Genomic DNA, 21,223 nt, shown 5'->3' with positions numbered 1-21,223 from the left:
ACAGACTTTCCACCCAAAGCCACGGTCTCCCCAGGCAACCGGTAAGACTGTTCCAGGGGAAGTGGATGGTAAATATAGCAAGGAAATAGGGGGAGGATTTTTGGTGCCAGGACTGAAGTTTGGCGTCCCAAACAAGGGAAGCCACTGCCTGTCAGCAAACCAAACTGGGGAAATGTCAGGTGTTTTCGTTGCCAATAACTGGGACATGTTGCAGCAAATTGTCCATTGACAGATGAACCAATGCAGTGCGATTTATCTATTAGAAGGCAGTCTATGTTTGCAGCTGTTTCATGTGCTGCAGCACCAAATATGGGAAAAGCAATGTGCCAAATGACTGTTAATGATAAGCCTATTACAGCCTTGTTGGACTCTGGAAGTCTAGTGACTTTGGTTTCAGCTGAAATGCTTGAATTTGGAAATTGTCATGCTAAAAAAATGTCTGTGATCTGTATACATGGGGATACCCGGGAGTATCCTATAACCACTGTTCAGTTTAAAACTGGCTTAGGTACGGTGACCCATCGGGTTGGACTTGTCCCCAACTTGGTGCACGAGGTCATCATTGGTAGAGAATTCCCTAAGTTTTGGGAACTGTGGGATCATCCCGACCCGGTCGCAGTGCCTGACTCAGTGGCAGAGGCAGAACTCCTGCCCACTACTGACAATGTGGGTAAAGGGGATTCCTCTCAGGGCTCCACCGGGTTTTCCTCTATCGGTTATGGCAGGAGAACTGGAGGAGTCTGAGGAAGTCCCCACCACCAGTAGAGCTGGACAGCCATCTGCTGAATCCGAGCCTACGTTGGAGTTTTCTGACATTAGTGTGCACAAAGACCAGGACCTGGGAAAATGTAATAGTGATTAATGAGGTACTTGTCAAACCAGGGGACAGGCCCTGTTTTCCTTATTTCAGCAGCAATGAAGATTTACTGTATCGTATATGTAAAATGAATGATGAAGTGGTTGAACAGTTGGTGGTCCCTAAACCATACAGACGGGTGGTGTTGGAACTTGCCCATGGGCACTTGCTAGGAGGCATTTAGGGGTTGAAAAAAATACTGAAAGGGTGTTGCGCAGGTTTTACTGGCCCGGGGTACAGAAAGATATTGAGAATTATTGTCAATCCTGTCCTGTGTGTCAGATGGCAGTCCCGCTACCCCACTTTCGAAGTCCTTTAGTGCCCTTGCCTATTATTGAAGTGCCCTTTGAGAGGATTGCCATGGACCTTGTGGGTCCACTCCCCAAGTCTGCCCGGGGTCATCAGAATATCCTCATAATCATGGATTATGCTACCCGTTACCCTGAAGCAGTTCCCTTACGCACCGCATCTGCATTGCTAAAGAGCTGTTTATGGTGTTCAGTCGGGTGGGCATCCCTAAAGAAGTCCTTACAGACCAGGGCACCCCATTTATGTCACAAATAACTAGGGAGCTGTGCAAGTTGTTCAAGGTGACACAGTTGCGAACCTCAGTGTACCATCCTCAAACGGATGGCTTGGTGGAACGCTTCAATAAGATGTTAAAGAGCATGTTAAAAAAGGTTGTTGACAAGGATGGTAAAAACTGGGACTTCCTGATACCATACTTGATGTTTGCCGTCAGGGAGGTTCCCCAGTCCTCTATGGGGTACTCTCCATTTGAGTTGATTTATGGGAGACACCCTTGGGGACTCTTAGACATTGGGAGGGGAGCAGACGCCCCATAAAAGTGTCATTGAGCACATCGCTCAAATGCAGGAGAGGATTGCAGAAATTATGCCGATGGTAAAAGAGCACTTACTGCAGGCCCAGGCAGCCCAACAGAGAATATACAACAAGGGGGCCCAACTCTGGGTTTTCTCACCTGGTGACAGGGTCCTGGTGTTAGTTTCTACTGTTGAGAGCCAGTTCCTAGCTAAGTGGCAGGGTCCCTTTGAAGTAATTGAAAGAGTTGGGGAAGTCAACTACAAGGTGTATCAACCAGGAAAAAGGAAGCCCGAGCAGGTTTACCATGTAAACCTGTTAAAGCCCTGGAAGGATAGACTGGCGTTAACTGCGAGATCCCTCCCGGTAACGCTTAAGGGTACTGAGTCCCCTCTGATCCCTGAGGTCATGATTCCAGACACCTTATCATGTTCCCAAAAACAGGAAGCTAGAGAGTTCCTGATAAGGAATAGAGAAACATTTTCAGAGTTACCTGGCATGACTTCAGCAGTTCAGCATGATATTGTTACTGAACCTGGGGTATGTGTCAAGCTCAAACCATACAGAATTCCTGAAGCGAGGAGAAAAGACATCAGCAATGAAGTTAAAAGATTGTTGGAGCTAGATGTTATTGAGGAATCCAATAGTGACTGGTCTAGCCCCATCGTGTTAGTCCCAAAACCAGTTGGCACTTGGAGGTTCTGTAATGACTTCAGGAAGCTTAATGCAGTGACAAAGTTTGACACATACCCAATGCCCAGAGTAGACAAACTTATAGACGACTTGGCAAAGCTCGCTATATTACCACTTTGGACTTGACAAAAGGGTATTGGCAAATACCCCTGACTGGTAGCGCCAAAGAGAAGACTGCATTTGTGACCCCGGAGGGTTCATTTAATAATAAAAAAATGCCTTTTGGGTTGCAAAATGCCCCCGCAACATCTCAGAGGGCCATGGACAGGACCGTAAGACCCCATTGACAATATGCATCAGCCTATTTAGATGACATAGTGGTATATAGCACTGACTGGCAGTCTCACTTGCCTCGTGTCCAGGCTTTCCTTGATTCCCTCTTCAAAGATGGTTTTACGGCAAATCCAAAAAAAATGTGTCATTGGTCTAGAGGAAGCCAAGTATTTGGGCTACACTATTGGCCGTGGTGTCATAAAACCTCAAGTGAGTAAAATAGAAGCCATCCAGGAGTGGCCACGTCCTGCAGACAAGAAGCAGGTCAGGGCCTTTCTTGGCATTGCGGGGTATTATAGAAGATTTATTCCAAATTTTGCAACTATAGCGGCCCCTCTGACAGACCTGACGAAAGGTAAAGACTCTGTAATGGTGAAGTGGTCCCCAATAGCAGATGAGGCTTTCCAAGTCCTGAAGAAGGCTCTTTGTGCACAGCCAGTTCTGTACTCCCCCCGATTTCTCCAAAGATTTTTTGATTCAGACGGATGCGTCTGATGTTGGTATCAGGGCAGTACTATAGCAGGTACACAATGGGGAAGAACACCCTGTGGTGTACCTAAGCAGAAAGCTCACTGACCATGAGAAAAAGTATGCAGTCATTGAAAAGGAATGTTTAGCCATAAAGTGGGCCGTGGATGCGCTCAGATACTATTTGTTAGGGCGCCAGCTTGAGTTAGTAACTGACCATGCTCCCCTGAAGTGGATGGCCCAAAATAAGGAGACTAATAGACGGGTGAACCGGTGGTTTTTGGCTGTACAGGATTACTCCTTCACCGTAAAACACAGGCCAGGTGTTGAGATGGGGAATGTAGATGCCCTGTCCTTTGTTCACTCCTGTTGGGCCACAGGTGTTCCAACCCTGGGGTTGAAACAAGGGGGGAGGATATGTAGTAGAGTGTCCCAGAGAGAGCCAGGAAAAGTCCTGTTCGGGGTTTATACGTCTCCCAGGCTCCTCTCGTACACATTCAGAAATTTCTGATCCATGATCCAGTTTGGGTCTTGGTCCTCTTCCCCAGGCTAATTTAAGCTCACCTGAGCAGACAGCCTTTGCTCTCTGCCTGGAACATACAGACAAAGTTGGTCTGTGAAGAGAAAAAGGTTGGTAAAAGCTGTTAAGCAGTTTTTGTAGAGACTGACAAGCGGTAGGATTGTTCAGCCTTTTGGTAGGGGCTGCATAGTGTGTAGTTAGAGCCAAGACACGGCTAGGATTTGTGTTTTGCTATTTTTGTCCTTTATTTGTTTTCTGGAACACTGTACAGTCCTTCTATTTGGACTTGTATATAACACAAATAAAACACAGCACTGTTTGTCACTACATCACTGGATGTGGTATCTGTGCCTGAGAAACTGCTCATCCCAGGGAGCTTTGTACCTGCTACCTGTCCCCCAGGTAACACTATGTAGAGGGTTATTTACTGTAAGAGCGGCAAGGATGTGGAATTCCCTTCCATAGGATGTGGTCTCAGCAGGAGGCATCGATGGTTTCACCTGAACGACCGCAACATACAGGGATATACAATGTAATGCTGACATATAATCACAAACACAGGTTGTACTTTATGGGCTTGTGCCTTTTTTCGACCTCTTCTAATATGTAACAATCCCCCCAGGATTACTTGTTGTGTTGTCTGCTGGCTGTGCCGGGTGGAGGGATATGTCTGTATAGTCTCAGACCCAAGTCACTAAGTGCAGTCTCAGGAGATGGGAGGCAGCGGTGTGGGACCTCTGCAACTTGTCTCATGTAATCATTTCATCTTCCACTGATTACTGAATACCAATATTATGAGTCCTGACCCTTACACTGTATACTTTATATTCTACATTACATACTCCTGACCCTTACACTGTATACTTTATATTCTATATTACATACTCCTGACCCCTGCACTATATACTCTATGTTGTACATTACATCATTCTGATACTATATAGTCCTATCTGTTGTATCTTATACAATATGTTGTACATTACATAGTCCTGACTTCTGCTCTCTCCCCTCCCCCCACTGCTATATATACACATAATATGTATTCTCTTTTGTTACACGCATTTTCCTACATTTTATATCTGATGATGTGATTGGAGCACAGCAGAAACCAATCATCAGCTCATGTCTAGTAATAATCTTTGTATTTTTATTTTAGTAGATGGACGGGAGATGAGGAAAACCTCAGAGGATTGTCTCACTTTGTCTCCAGACTGTAAAGTAGAAGATGAGGACATCACACAGTATAGTCCAGGAGAAAACCCGACTACCTCAAATGTCCATCCGGCACCACACAGTGTAGATGGACCATCGTATTCTTCTTATCCTGAGGAACCTCAGACTGTGAGGGACAGGGCCGTCCTTCCAACAGAGAAGAGATTTTCCTGTACTGAGTGCAGGAAGTGTTTCCGTCATAAATCCCATCTTAATAAACATAAAAGATCTCATACAGGAGAGAAGCCGTATTCCTGTCCTAAATGCGGGAAATATTTTTCACAGAAGTCTGATATTTCCACACATCAGAGATCTCACATGGGGGAGAAGCCGTACTTCTGTCCTGAGTGTGGGAAATGGTTTTCACAGAAGTCCGATCTTTCCATACATCAGAGATCTCACACCGGGGAGAAGCCGTATTCCTGTCCTGAGTGCGGGAAATGTTTTTCACAGAAGTCCGATCTTTCCATACATCAGAGATCTCACACGGGGGAGAAGCCGTATTCTTGTCCTGAGTGCGGGAAATGTTTTTCAATGAAGTCCAGTCTTTCCAAACATCAGAGATCTCACACCGGGGAGAAGCCGTATTCCTGTTCTGAGTGCGGGAAATGTTTTTCAGATAAGTCTTATCTTTCCACACATCAGAGATCTCACACAGGGCAGAAGCCGCATTCCTGTCCTGAGTGTGGGAAATGTTTTTCAGTGAAGTCTGATCTTTCCATACATCAGAGATCTCACACAGGGGTGAAGCCGTATTCTTGTCCTGAGTGCGGGAAATGTTTTTCAATGAAGTCCAGTCTTTCCAAACATCAGAGATCTCACACCGGGGAGAAGCCGTTTTCCTGTTCTGAGTGCGGGAAATGTTTTTCAGATGAGTCCAATCTTTCCACACATCAGAGATCTCACACAGGGCAGAAGCCGCATTCCTGTCCTGAGTGCGGGAAATGTTTTTCACAAAACTCCAGTCTTTACAGACATCAGAGATCTCACATAGGAGAGAAGCCGTATTCCTGTCCTGAGTGCGGAAAATGTTTTTCAATGAAGTCCTGTCTTTCCACACATCAGAGATCTCACACTGGGGAGAAGCCATATTCCTGTCCTGAGTGCGGGAAATGTTTTTCACGGAAGTCCAGTCTTTCCATACATCAGAGATCTCACACGGGGGAGAAGTCATATTCCTGTCCTGAGTGAGGGAATTGTTCCTCACTGAAGTCCTGTACATCAGGGACCCCACACAGCCCTCGAGGTATATTAGTGCCTTGAGTGCGGGAAATGTCTTCTATATGAATGTTGCTGGACATCACAGCTCTCATGTGGGGAAGAAGCACACCCTGATATACACCTCAGATATACTCTGTAAGGTGTGCCCCTCCTTGATTAGCTCGAGCTGGACTTTAGTGGTCACTGGAGAGCTCTCTTCAATCGATTGGGTGGTAAATCAAGCAACCATACGCTTTGATGGTTTGATCATGAATACAAAAATCTTTATTTCCTGTTACCACTTTTATGTGCTTCAAACATTGCATTGTCAGCCAATCAGGATTATACAAGACATTCAAGACATAATGGCCTTTTGACCAATCATATACATTCACATTTACGTTCGTCATACATTAAGCAGAATTTTTTAGGGGAATTTTTGATAAAAGGTCCCCAGACATATATGTATAGAAATATGTTTTATGACCTTAAACTGTCTATAATAATTTGAACATAAAACCACAATATTTCCTTTCGCCTTACAATGTTCTATTTCTGTAAAATTTCTAAATGTTAGCTCTGACCACAAATGCATCCTGTTTTCCGAGCGATCTTGCACTTAAAAAGAATCTTTGCTAAATCTTTGCAGGTGAAGCTCCTCTCCTATGTAACTTTATGTATATATCTTTGCAAGCAGTTTCTAGTATAATAAAAGTAAGCGCAGACTTAACCCCTAACACTCCCTACCCTTACAATCCCTCCTCTGATCATGGAGGACGAAGTACTTTCCTAATCATTCTCAGTACCACCTATGTTCTGAGTAGAACATGGCCATGGCTGTGTCTGGGTCTGAAGTGGAAGGTTTGATTTTGGTAATTCTGCCCATCAGACAGAATACAATCTTAATGGTGGCATAAATTGCAATTCCCAGGATAAGTATGATGATGAGGATCATTCCTACTTTCTTAAAGAAATTCATGATACTATCCCAGAACGACCCAAACCAACCTCCCACTCCAGAGAATGGATTCCAGGAGTCTCCCAGACGTCTCATTCGGTCCTGTCATTTTGCCCTTTCATCGTTGTGTCTCTTTATAATTTCATAGTAATCAGTTATCTGCAGGTCCTCTGATGGTTTAGTCAGATTATTCATATATGTGCAGCACAGGCTTCTGTCTCCTGTAACGTCACAAAGTCCAGTGAGGATCATCATCATTCTTTCCTGTCTCTGTTTAATAATTTCTTGTTCAAACAAAATATTTCTCAGTTCCTCATTTAGCAATCCTATGTCTACAGCGGTTTCATTCATCCAAGAATCTACTAACATCCCAAATTCATCCACCTTGGTGAGAGCATTGTATATACCTGCTCCACCGAATGATGCAAAACACTTTATCCCACCAGGTAGTAATTTCCCTTTTGTGCCTCCTGAACTCTAAGTGGCCATGTGCTGGTACCATTGAAACAGGAGAATCTCCTGTCGTGGTTCTCATGAAGGGTATCATTTCTACAAGAGTACACCAACCAGCTGTTTTCCTGTCCATGGGGTAGGGAATAGTGGTGTGACACCACAAGTCACAACAAACCATCCATGTGGAACATGGGGTGCTGGTACTATTTTGGGGGAACTTAGTTTAGATCGGAGTCCTACAAGGCACAGCCAATCTCCTAATGAGGGGGTATCATCTTCCTCTTCCCACATCCAAGGGTTGTTCATATGTGTGTCTTGTAGCCATTCAAGTGCTCGGGATAAGTTATACCCTCTGGCACATTTGGATATATTATAATGGGACATATTCGATCATCAAGGTTAGGGATATTATGTGTAAGTAGTCCTTCTACTTCTATTGTACCATTCAGAGCTAGGAACAAATCTAACATGGTGAAATTTACCAAAGTATCTCTACAGAACTGGGCATTATAGAGATCTCTCCCTGCTCCATTTAAGAAGCAGAATTGGGGTTTCCTGGTATATCCAGTAAATAACAGGGGCTTGTTAATTGTAGTAGTATTTGCTAAAGGGACCTGCTGGGTGATATTTAGCAGCTGTTCTAGGGTGATGGACCTTCCAACCATGGGAACTGAGTGTCGGCCTGTGCCCATATGAGAACATACCCAACATTCAGAATGATTCTGCATCCTTGCGAAAGCATGCATCATTGTGAAGTGATGTGGGATAGTATCAGGAACTGAATAGGTCTCTGGGTCTAATTGAGCTCCGTTTATTATCACTGTCCAAATTTGGTTTTAGGATCTCTTTCCTTGCCTTTGAGAAAGGCAATAATTTTAGGTGTGATTGTGTCAGGGGGTATTCAGATTGCCTGTGGGATCTTCTATGTTGCATTACACTATTAATACCCTTGGCTTCCATCTTCTGTCTTTTAAATTTACTCACAAGTTTTTTTGCTACTAAACTATCGGGATGCATGCACCATGTTTTGTTCTCTCCTTTGTATGTTGCTAACAATATGATTGCTGCTATATTACATTTCCCATCCCTCCTCTGGATGTTATACTCAGTAACTGCTGCAGCTTGTGCTTTTGACATTATATCTCCTGTCTGTGCACAGCAGGGATAATTATAACTCATCTCCGTAAATGTTGCTCTACCCCTGACCCCTATACTGTCTTTCCTATTCATTCCGCATGAAGATGTAAGCCAACACCCAAAAACAGTTAATAAGAATACCTTCATGGTTAATGCAATTGACAAAGCAGCCTGGCTGTGGGACAAAGGGGGTCTGTAGGGCTGGAGGGGAGAGGGGCAGGGAGTGATGGGATCAGAGTCTCTTCGGATCCGAGGGGGAGGGGTGTGGCAGAGAGTGGTTGGGTCAGAGTCTCTTTGGATTCGTTTGGTCCTGGTTTTGGGTCCATCTCTGGTTCTTGCTGCTGTGGCACTATCTTTATCCTTGATGCGTGGATCCATTGCAGGCTTTGGTCGGTCAGAATTGCTGTCCTGGAGACCTTGAGGACTTCAAATGGACCTTGAAAGACGGGACCTGGTTGCTTGCGGACTGCAAGTTGCTTGATCAGCACTTTGTCCCCTGGTATGAAGGGGTGTGTTGGTTCTGTGGAGAGAGGAGGAAAGGTGACAGCAACCTTGTTGTAGGTTTCAGTAAGGCTACTTACCAAATGTTTCACGTGCTCTTCCTGTAAGGAATATAAGTTAGACTCTTCACCTATTTTAGGGGCTTTTTGTGCTGGCCTACCCATTAGGATTTCAAAAGGGGAGAGTCCTGTCCTGGCATGGGGGGTGGTCCTTATCTGAAAGAAGCCAGTTTTTCATAGTACCCTGTGTGGCCTTCCTTAACTTGTCTTTAATGTTCCTGTTCATTCTTTCCATTACTCCTGCACTCTGGGGATGGTAAGGGATGTGAAGCTTCCATTGTATCCCCAGAACTTTTATTAATTCTCGGGTGAGTTTTGCTGTAAAAGCGGGCCCCTGGTCAGAGTATATGGTAGCGGGTAAACCGAACCTACTAATCCAATGATTGATTAAACATCTAGTGGCTATCCCCACAGTCTCTCCTGTAACAGGAATGATTTCCGGCCAGGAAGAAAATTTGTCCACTATCACGCAAAGATATTTGATGTTTCCCTTTTGTTTTGGCATATATGTGAAGTCTATCTGTATATCCTGCAGGGGACCTAAGGGGGGGTGTAATCCATGTTTTGGACCTTGAACATTGTTTTGTGCACAGGTGAGGCATGAGTCCACTAGCTGACTGACCAGGGAATGTGCCTTCTGTGTACAAAAGCTTTGGTTATACACTTGTAAAAGGGGCTTTTTTTCTATGTGTCCAGGATTATGAAGGTATGACAAAATTAAGGGAGCAACAGCTTCTGGGATACCTATGACTCCCTCCTTGTTTGACCACAATCCGTCCAGATTGTGTGTCAAACCTGCGAACGCCCAGCAATCTATGTCTTCGAGTTGTGCTTTTCTTTGTAGAAGAGATGCTGTGGAGGGAAAATCAGAAGATAAGAAAACGGTTGAGAATAACATTTGAGTTTTTACTACAGGTATCTCATTAGCTGCAGCTTTGGCTGCTCTGTCTGCTAGAATGTTACCTTTGGTGGTTTCTGATTTGTCATAAGAATGGTCTTTCACTTTTATAACATTAACCTTGGATGGTCAATGAAACGCCTGTAGGAGGTTTTCCACCCATTTTTGGTTGGTAATTTGTTGTCTGCGGTTTTAAATCCCCGATTCATTCAGATCATGCTGAAATCATGTACGACCCCGAAAGCAAATCTACTGTCAGTGTAAATGTTTACTTTCTGCCCCTGAAACAGCTGACATGCTTTAGTCAAGGCATGGAGTTCAGCTTGTTGTGCGGAAGAAGCTATCAGCGGTTTTGCTTCAATGACTACATCAGGCAAAGTTACTACTGCGTACCCTGTTTTGTATGTATCATCTGATGGTCTGGAACAATTCCATCAACAAAAATGTCTAAAAACTCAGGGTTGGGGGTGTCAGTGAGGTCCAGTCTGGGTGAAGTTGTGTCTGACAGTTCTTCGGAGCAGTCATGGGTGGGGGTGATTGCAAGGGGCAGTCTAAGTAAGGAGTGTAACAATCTGACTGCTGGGGTAGTCTCAGAGCATGATTTGACTGTAAGTCCATGTGTGTTCAACAACATCTCATAACCACTAGATCTTTGGGCTGTCATGTGTTGAGTTGACATATTTTGTAGAAGATGTACTACAGTGTGTGTGGTATACAAAGTGGTGTCAGTGCCGAGAGTAGTTTTAGATGCCTCCTTTATGGTCATTGCACAAGAAGCCACAGCTTGTAAACAGGCAGGCATGCCCTGGACTTGAATTGGTAATTTCTTTGAAATGTAGGCCACGGGACGGTAGTGAGTGCCGTGCATTTGCGCTAGAACCACAGCGAATGCAGGGCCCCTGACTACACAGTACAGCACAAAGGATTTTTTTAATCTGGCAAGCCCAGTGCTGGGGCTCTAGCCTAGGACTGTAACAAAGAGTTAAAGGCTTTCCTCAGTATATGTGACCTGTTTTGGGGCAGTCAATGCAGTGGCAGGACGTAGGACTGAGTCATAAAAAGAGCAGTCTGGGATCCATTGCCTACAGTAGACGATAGAGCCGAGGAAGGAAAGGAGCGCTGCCTTATCCTTCGGGGAAAAGTGAAAAAATGTGTTGCGCTAAAAAGCAAGATAAATCTATATAAAACAAAAATAGCTGCTAACACAAATATTGCTGGAAACAATATATTAAAAAAATCTTTCCATTCAGATTTGTGCGTTTGCTTCTGTGTGGCCGGTTGCATTGGGCATGTTCGTTGTGGACTGCTTGCTTATGGGCGGTTTTACTCCTGCTGAGCGCATTGGCATTCAGGGAATTGTTCCCTCGCTGCTGAGTGCTCTGCGCAGGACTGGAAGTTTGCCATCCATGCGGTGGCTCTGAGAGGTGGAACGCATGTATACACCGGAAGTGGTGCGCCGTGTGATGCACTTCACTTCCGGGTATACTGAGTGACCTGACGGGGTTACCTCAGGAGCTGGATGCCCTGAGGTACTCGTTGGGTGGACTAATATAGTCTGTTTGTTTTTTCCTATGCAGGACACAATTTTTTTTTATTTTTTTTCCTTTTCGTTTGGGGTTTTTTCTTTCCGCTGGAGCACATCTTTAGACCGGAAGTCCGGTGTTTTGACACGCACGGCGCACCGGAAGTGGTCACCTTATTTACCTTCCCCCTGTTTGAATGAAATTGAATGTGCTGGTAACATGGTGGGGCGGCAGTGATTTCAAATGGGTTGCACATTGCAGCCACAGACTGACACCTGAATCAAGGTAGGCCACTAATTGTTTGATAGTTATCTATATTTATAGCTCTCCTTCTTCTGTCACGGTCATGCCCCTGAGGACGCACGTTGGTGGCGAAACGTTGGGCGTATTCTGGGACCTTGTGACATCAGAAGGAGCACGGGAGTGGTCTTCATTCGTTCTTTCCATCTGTAGCCGATTGTCATTTGATGCTTGTATATCTCATCTTAAATGTGAGTTCAACTACGGTTTTAGAGAATAAAAGATTGTTGGTTTATCAGTAAACCTGCGCAATGAGACCACTTTGTTTTATGTTTTCTATGGTTTTTGGGAGGATTGTTGGTCTGGAGATTTAAGCAGTTCCTGGGAAGTGAAGTGCCTACCAAACAGAAATAGGAATCCTCTTTTCCCATTGGACGACTCCCATTGAGATGATTGCGCTTCTGTAGACGAAGGGAAATCAGCATAGAAAACTGCCTCCCCCTTGGTGATTTACTACATGCGTTTTTATCTGCACATTTATGGTAAGAGTCAGTGTTTTTGGGTGTTGGTGACGGGTCCTCTCCTCCTCTGCGTATGAAATGGATCATGACTATTCCTTCTTCTGCCTTTGGATGTGATCACCATATCTGAGGATATCGCATTTTGAAGCCATTCATTATATTTTTGTTTATGAACTTTTTTATATATTATGTTTGTTTTGAATAGAGCGCTATATCCTTATCCTTCGGGGGACCGAGACAGGTCAGAGTCTTGACTCGTTCAGAGAACATTTGTCGTGTCCCGCCTGAGATAATACATCCTAGGTATTCCACCTTGTCCCTGCAACACTGGATCTTTTTCCGAGATGCCAAGTGGCCCTTGAGGGCTAGATGGATCATCAGGCTCTCAGAGTCTTCTGCACACTGTGTCCTGCTCTCACTACACAACAGTAGGTCATCTACATATTGTAGTAGGACGGATCCCTGGGGTGGCACCCAGTCATCCAATGGGACTTTCAAAACCATAGAAAAAGCTGCCGGACTGTCCACATATCCCTGAGGGAGACGCGTCCAGGTCAGTTGTTGGCCCGGGCCCCAGGTGAAAGCAAAGGTTTCCTGAAAATCCTCATGTGCATCAATGCTAAAGAAAGCATTGGACAAGTCTAGTACCGTATAAGTGGTGGATGTGGCAGAAATGTTAACAAAGATCCCAGTGATGTCTGAAACCAAAGGTGGGAGGGGCTGTATAGATTTGTTTAATCCCCGTATGTCCTGCCCCATCCTCCACTCCCCAGTAGCCTTTCTAACAGGATTTATGGGGGTATTCCAGGGGCTGATGATGGGTTTAAGGATTCCCCTTTGTAAATACTCTTCAATTTGTGGCTGTATACCCTGTAGTTTTTGAGCGTGTAGTGGCTATTGTTTTTGAAAAATGGGAGAGGTGTTGGGTTTGAAATTAGGGACATATGGTGTGCATTTGACATGTCCTACATCTGTCTTGGACTTTGCCCATATTGGGTGAGTCTCCAAGGGGGCCGGTATGGACATGAAGTAGAATGTCAAGTCCCTTCATTTAGGCATAGTTAAGTCACAGTTAACTGCTTTGAATGAATGAAAATATTTGTAAAGAGCACAACACGAAATGAATTGCCTCAAGGCGCTGTGAAGAGCTTAGTTGTCATCAACTAGAAGAGGAAGGTCTTGAGTTTTTTCCTAAATGCCTGGTGGTTTTCTTCCAGGTGGATGTTGGTTGGTAGAGCGCTCCATAGCCGAGGTCCTTGGACAGCGATTCTCCGATCCCCTTCGATTTGTATCATGCTTTGGGAACGAGGAGGAGATTTTTGTTAGATGATCGTAGACAGCAGTTTGGTGTGTAATGATTTATTTTCTCAATTAGGTAGCGTCTTTATGCACGCATTTGTGAGTGAGGCAGAGGGTCTTGAATGTGATCCGATTCTTTACGGTTAGCCAATGTAGGTTCCTCAGGGAAGGGGAAATTGATTCCCAGGGTTTTTTCCTGTTATCAGCCTTGCCGCCGTGTTTTGGATAAGTTGTAATCGCTTAAGTTGATATTGGGGTAATCTTATATAAAGTGAGTTTGCGTAGTCCAGTCGTGAATTAATGACTGTTCCAACTACCACTGCTTTGTCCTTCTGTGGGATGAATGGGATTAGTCTGCGTAGCAGGCATAGCAGATGGTGAGCACCACTAACTACTGCTCCTATTTGTGCATCCATTGACATTTGTGAGTCCAAAATGACCCCAAGACTCTTCGCCTTGGTCTTTGGGGAGATGGTTTGGCCAAAGATGGTGGGTGGTGTCCAGGAGGACTTGGTTACGGAGTTATGGTTTGAGTGTAGGATAAGAAGCTCTGTTTATGTTTTAGTTTGAGCGAGTTGGTTGTCATCCAGTCTTCTAGCTTTGGCTGTCATACCCCCTTGTAGGTCAAACTTGATGGTCAGTCCTAAAGATGACATGAGGTCTCTGCCCATCAAACATAGGGGGCATTCGATATACAAAAAGGAGGTATACCTGGATGATTTTTAGCACCACATCCCCAAGTGTTATACGAAAATACACAACAGGGGCAAGGGATCTAACCCTTAGGGACTTTCAAGGTGCTAATATATCATAATAGAAACAATATCAAACAGAAGGAAATAGCATAAAAATAACACTAATTTTTATTATACACAAGAAATACAAAACAATGTAAAAAATAAGTAAAAACACTTAATCACATTCTTTGATTAAGAATTTTGATACAGTTTATGGAGCTTATAAAATATACCACTCAACATGTTTCGCTTCAAAAATGAGCTTCCTCAGGAGTAGTTGGTATATCTAGTGGATAAACTGTAAATGAAATAGATACATACATGAATCAAAATAAATTGAGTACATGCATAGGTATAATTCATGTTAACTAACATTAAGGCAAAGATAGTTTAAAGTTACAAGATACAATGAAATACATACAAAGATCAAAAAAAGAGCATTGAAACACATGTTTATAATATAGACAATATATATCCAAAATGTGATCTCACCTACACACCATATTGGTAATACACCTGTGCGTCCCATGCGACTAAGTTCTAATATATTGGGATTAAAGTCCGAACCCAAAAATTGATGCAAATGCGGTCCATATCAGAGGTCATAGGAAAGCTGCCAAAACTAGGACCTATGAACGGGATTAGTCTGAGTAGCAGGCATAGCAGATGGTGAGCACCACTAACTACTGCTCCTATTTGTGCATCCATTGATATTTGTGAGTCCAAAATGACCCCAAGACTCTTCGCCTTGGTCTTTGGGCAGATGGTTTGGCCAAAGATGGTGGGTGGCTGTCCAGGAGGACTTGGTTACGGAGTTATGGTTTGAGTGTAGGATAAGAAGCTCTGTTTATGATTTTGTTGAGTTTGAGTGAGTTGGTTGTCATCCAGTCTTCTAGCTTTGGCTGTCATACCCCCTTGTAGGTCAAACTTGATGGTCAGTCCTAAAGATGACATGAGGTCTCTGCCCATCAAACATAGGGGGCATTCGGTCAAAATGGCAAAAGCTTGTTTGGTCAATAATTTATCTTCTAGATCCGTCACTTCTAGAGGTTCAGTGATTTTGTGTGTAACATCAGTCCCATTTATTCCCACAGAGCAACCCTCGGTACAATTATCATGAATAAACCGAGGGTCATTTAAACAGCTCGTTGATGCCCCTGAATCGATTAGAATACAGACCATATGTCCTTCAACTTTTAGAACTACTTGTGGAAGTGTTTTCCAATGAGAAGAGAAAAAGTGCATTACCAAGGTGGGAATATGCTCGGGCATCCCTATGGTCTAGGATAGAAGGGATTATGTGGATTATCATCCCTGTCCCCCGGCCAGTCCATCTGAATTAGATCTACTGAGTTTCGTGGTTCTACAGGGATTTGCGATTAGGTTGATTTGGAGGGCGACCGGGAGTTCTACTTTCATTGTCTGTGTGAATGAGATTTTGTTCTTGCGGATATCCCTGTTGGTGTTATTGACCTTTCCCCTGATATCTGCCTCTGAAATCAGCTCTCCTGGGACCGCCTCTCTGTGGTCTATAGCCCCTTCTTTGAGGACAATCAGACTTCCAGTGTGAAGGGTCTCCACAATTAAAACAACCTTGATTGTCATAGGCCTGAGGGCATGACCCCCGTGGTCGGTCATTGAGAGCGGGAAACATGGCAGACATACCAGGGGAGGTTTCAAGGGTGGTTTGTGTGAATAATCCCCCCTTTGTATGAAAAACCCCAGAGGCTGCTCGTTTTTTAACATCCTCCATAAATTCTTTAGGGCCCTGTGTAGCCCACTCAGAATTAACAAATTTTATAATTTGTGTGACTTTAGGGTCCCCGTTATTCATCACTGTACTGACAAACAATTGTGGAATTGTTTCACAAGATGTGTAAATTTTAAACAACCGTGACACAAAGGAGTAAAAATCTTCTCCCGTTTGTGGTTTACATGCAGGTAACTCATTTATGGGCATCTCTGGTTTATATGCTTTCCTCCAGGAGGCTAGGAGCTTGTTCAAAAAACCAGTCCAATCTTCCTCATCTTCATACAACTTACTTTCCTGTACCCATGTTGAGACTTTTAGGTCTGCAGATATAATGACTTCTAAATCCTCACCGGACATTCTTGCCCCTTGATAATATTTTTAAGAAAATTTACAGCTGGCTTGGGATCCTTTTTGGGTTTAGGACATGTTTCCTTAATTTCCTTGACCGTGCCTAGGGGCAAGGGAATTTGTACTTGGGTAGTACCCATAGTAATAAGGGGAAATTTAAGGGCCGTTGTTCCTTCTTTATCTGGGGTCCTATCATCTGTTCCGTCTACACCCTTTTGGAGTGGCATATTAAGGTTACTAATTTTAAGAGAGAGACCGATAAGATCTTCTCCATCGCTCTGGTTTCAGTTTTCTTCTTCCCCGCTAGGGATGAGCCGAACACCCCCCGGTTCGGTTCGCACCAGAACTTGCGAACGACCCCCGCGTTCGGTACGAACGTTAGAACCCCATTGAAGTCTATGGGACTCGAACGTTCGAAATGGAAAGTGCTAATTTTAACGGCTAATATGCAAGATAGTGTCCTAAAAAGGGTTTGGGGACCTGCCTCCTGCCTCAGGGGACATGGGTCACTGCAAAAAAAAGTTTTAAAAACTGCCGTTTTGGCGGGAGCACTGATTTTAATGACGATTAAAGTGAAAAAAAAAAGTGAAATATTCCTTTAAATATGGTGCCTGGGGGTGTCTGTAGTATGCCTGTGAAGTGCCACGTGTTTCCCGTGTTTAGAACAGTCCCTGCACAAAATGACATTAAACGGAAATAACACCATTTAAAACTGCTTGCGGTTTTAATGTTATATCTGGTTCCTGCAATATGGTTGAAAATCATTGAGAAACATGGCATGGGTAGCCCTCCCTGCCCATTACCAGCCTATTTGGGTCTTGTACGCATATTAAGGGGAACCCCGTACCCATATTAAAAAAAGGAAATGCGTGTGGCCCCCAGGCCCTATATACTCAGAACAGCAGTATACAGGCGGTGCAAACAAGACAGGGACTGTGTAGGTTTGTTGTGTTAAGTTGAATCTGTTTGTCATTTTCAACCGGTACATTTTTAAAGTGTAGCTCCAGTCAAAAAAACTATTTTTAAACTTTTTGGAAAACATAGGGAAGGGTTATCACCCCTGTATAATTTGTTTTGTCGTCCATCTTTTTTCATCTCACTTGCTGCTGTCTCCTTGCGTTTGCAAGTAGGAGATGTTTGTAATTTGGATGTTTGAAAGTAGGGGCCTGCCCTATATTATAGCGGTATGTACTGGGTACAGAGCACGCAGACGCACGCACTATCTCCTAACACTACTGACTGCAAGCTCTATTATTAACCACTTGACCACTGGGCACTTAAACACCCTTAATAACCAGACCAATTTTCAGCTTTCGGTGCCCTCACATTTTGAATGACAATTACTCAGTCATGCAACACTGGTCCTATAGGAAATGTTTGTCCTTTTTTCACACAAATAGAGCTTTCTTTTGGTGGTATTTAATCACCTCTCAGTTTTTTATTTTTTGTGCTATAAAAGAAAAAAGACCGAAAATTCTGCGAAAAAAAGAATTTTTCTTCGTTTCTGTTATAAAATTTAGCAGATTAGTCATTTTTTTAGTTAGCCCAATGTTTGCATAAAGTGAAAGATGAAGTTATGCTGAGTAAATAGATATCAAACATGTCACTCTTCAAAATTGCACATGCCCGTGGAATGGCGCCAAACGTCGCTACTTAAAAAATCCCCATAGGCGACGCTTTCAATTTTTTTTTACTGGTTACATGTTTTGAGTTGCAGAGGAGGTCTAGGACTAGAATTATTGCTCTCGCTCTAACATTCTCGGCGATACCTCACATGTGTGGCACATGCGAGCACATGGGGACATGGGCGCTTTAATTTTTATTTTATTTTTTTATTGTTCATTTTACTTTATTTATTTTAGTTTGACATTTTTTTCCCCAAAAATATATTTTTGATCACTTTTATTCCTATTACAAGAAATGTAAACATCCCTTGTAATAGGAATATGGGGTGACAGGTCCTCTTTACAGTGAAATCTGGGGGGTCAATATGACCCCACACCTCACCTCTAGGCTGGGAAGCCTGAAATAAAAAATAAAAAAAAGATTCTGGCTTTGATCGTACTGGCGAGTTGGTAGAAGCACCGGAGGGCGGTGAGGGGTGGGGGGCGTCTATGGCTGGGTATTTCAGGGTATCACCGAGTATGGCTGGGTATCTCTGAGTATGGCTGGGTATGGCAATTTATGGCAGGGTATTACAGAGTATTGGGGGTACTGCAGAGTAATGGCGGGTACTGCAGAGTAATGGCGGGTACTGCAGAGTATTGGGGGGTACTGCAGAGTAATGGGGGGTACTGCAGAGTAATGGCAGGGTACTGCAGAGTAATGGCAGGGTACTGCACTGCAGAGTAATGGCAGGGTACTGCACTGCAGAGTAATGGCGGGGTACTGCAGAGTAATGGCGGGGTACTGCAGAGTAATGGCAGGGTACTGCAGAGTATGCACTGGTATTGCAGAGTATTGGCAGGGAATTGAGGGGTTAAATTCGGTGAGCAGCGATGTGGGCACTGCAGATGCAGCCCACATCGCTGCTGACACCGATCTCTTTCCCCTCCGCTGTACCGATCGGTACAGAGAGGGGAAGGAGGAACAGGCGTCATAACATGACGCCGGTTTGTTTCCAAGTGATCACTCCGTCATGTGACGGAGCAATCACGTGGTAAACGGCCGCTATGAGCGGCCGTTTACCGTGATCACACAGGACCCGGCGGTCACGGATGCTCTCGAGTGCGCACACCTCGGGGCACGCGAGAGCAGAATTCTGGGAGGCCGTTAATTAACGGCCTCTCTGAGTTAAACAACCGCCCTGAAGCCGTTAATCGGCATTGGGCAGTTGTTAAGTGGTTAAAGCTAGATCACTAGCTATATAGGTGAGGTGAATATAGTGGTGTATACTGCAGTCAGGGCACAGACAACAACCACTACACAGCAGCAAGATAGGAAATCAGCCAAAAACGATTGGTGTGTACTGTGTTGAAGGTACACAGAACACCCACTGCTTCAGATGCTAAGTAACACACTATAGGAGGCCGCCTCAAAGGCGGCCTTATATAGTGTGGGGCGTGCATTACACAGCCTGAGCTATGATTGGCCACAGGCAGGATGCCTGTGGCCAATCATGGCTCTCCTCGCTGCCGGCGCTGCGATTGGCCAAGCATGCGGGGTCACAGTGCATGCTTGGCCAATCATCGGGCAGCAATGCACTGCGCCAACGCAGTGCATTGTGGTCCGCGCGCGCGTCACTCGAATTTTGACGTGAACGGCCAAAACGTTCGGAATTCGCCGAACGCACGAACAGCCAATGTTCGAGTCGAACGTACGTTCGACTCGAACACGAAGCTCATCCCTACTGCAGAGTAATGGCAGGGTACTGCAGAGTATGCACTGGTATTGCAGAGTATTGGCAGGGAATTGAGGGGTTAAATTTGGTGAGCAGCGATGTGGGCACTGCAGATGCAGCCCACATCGCTGCTGACACCGATCTCTTTCCCCTCCGCTGTACCGATCGGTACAGAGAGGGGAGGGAGGAACCGGCGTCATAACATGACGCCGGTTTGTTTACAAGTGATCACTCCGTCATTTGACGGAGCGATCACGTGGTAAACGGCCGCTTGTATATATATATATACAAGCAGTTTCTAGTATAATAAGAAGAGTATAAACGTAAAGGGTGAATCTCCCTATCCTTACAACGCGTTTTGTGGATTTTTCTCCACTCATCAGGAGCAGATGCGACAAATTCCTGTGAAATATATAAATATAGTAAACCACACTCTATACAGAGGGGAATAGAAAAAAATAGTACTTAAGAAAGGATGCCAAGCACACTTACCAACCCTGGCAGTGAGTGACATGCGGTGAATGGCACATAGTGGGCCAGAGGCATCAGTCCACCATATATATATATATATATATATAAATTATAATTCGTATTCAATTCTCACTGTTATCATCACTATACATGCAGATACACTGGGTTTATTGTTTATATACTACTTCCAAACTCATTACTATTTTAATATATATATATATATACTCAATATTTGTTCCCAGACTACCCTGTTTGATGCCCCATACACCAGCACTGCCGTCACATGGAGACTACCCTGATACCCAGGTGCTTTTTAACACCACCCAATGCTGCTAATGTATACCTGTCAGGGCTAGCTTAGCCCTTCCTCCTCTGGGCTGGCCACTCAGCTGTCGGCTAATTGCCAGCTCTCTTCTCTTTCCACAGTTACCAGCTATTCCCAATGATGCTCGTCTGACCTGCCTATTTAAAGCCTTCCAGCTCACTTTTCCCTTTGCCTTTGCGTTGGTCACATCACAAGGAACCAACTCCTGCTGTTTGTTTCAAGACTGGTTTGCTGCCATCCCTCCTGGCTTCTTTTCCTGCTTGCAGCTGCTCTCCTTGGATCCCTGACTTCTGGCTTGGCTGATTACCTGATCTGGTTAATGAACTTTGGACTGGCTGACTACCCAATCTGGCTACTGGACTCTGGCTATGCTTGACTACGCTTTTTTCTATTTACCTTTTTATTTTTTATTAATAAACAAGTGTGATTTGATTGTACTTCTGTCTCATTCTGTTTCATGGTTTCTGACTGTACGCGAAGGCCATGAATTCAGAAGATACAGTCAATCCACTTGTTGGTAATATTTTTTCCAGATTGGATGAGCAAGATCACCGCATGGATCAGTTTGCCTTGGCGTTACAAACGCTCCTGAATAGCACGGCTCACCTGGAATCCC

At 44.3% G+C, this 21,223-nt stretch overlaps 3 protein-coding genes across 3 annotated transcripts in view; 2 read left to right on the top strand and 1 right to left on the bottom strand.

Annotated features, from left to right (window-relative positions):
* Nucleotides 1-21,223, top strand: part of LOC143989797 (uncharacterized) — a 765,658-nt gene that overhangs the window by 483,857 nt on the left and 260,578 nt on the right. The window lies entirely within an intron of this gene.
* LOC143989578 (uncharacterized) overlaps nt 1-21,223 on the bottom strand; it is a 229,597-nt gene that overhangs the window by 80,707 nt on the left and 127,667 nt on the right. The gene's annotated exons all lie outside the window — the stretch shown is intronic.
* Nucleotides 4,758-7,630, top strand: LOC143989323 (uncharacterized). The gene has a single exon (XM_077489409.1). It carries the CDS (start codon nt 4,803-4,805, stop codon nt 6,033-6,035), a length of 1,233 nt encoding a protein of 410 aa, XP_077345535.1. The 5' UTR covers nt 4,758-4,802; the 3' UTR covers nt 6,036-7,630.

This window comes from Lithobates pipiens, unplaced genomic scaffold, assembly GCF_037356315.1.
Source record: "Lithobates pipiens isolate NorthernLeopardFrog02 unplaced genomic scaffold, aLitPip1_a1.2 Scaffold_18, whole genome shotgun sequence".
Classification (NCBI taxonomy): Eukaryota; Metazoa; Chordata; class Amphibia; order Anura; family Ranidae; genus Lithobates; species Lithobates pipiens.
This window is presented reverse-complemented; position numbering and strand designations above follow the sequence as displayed.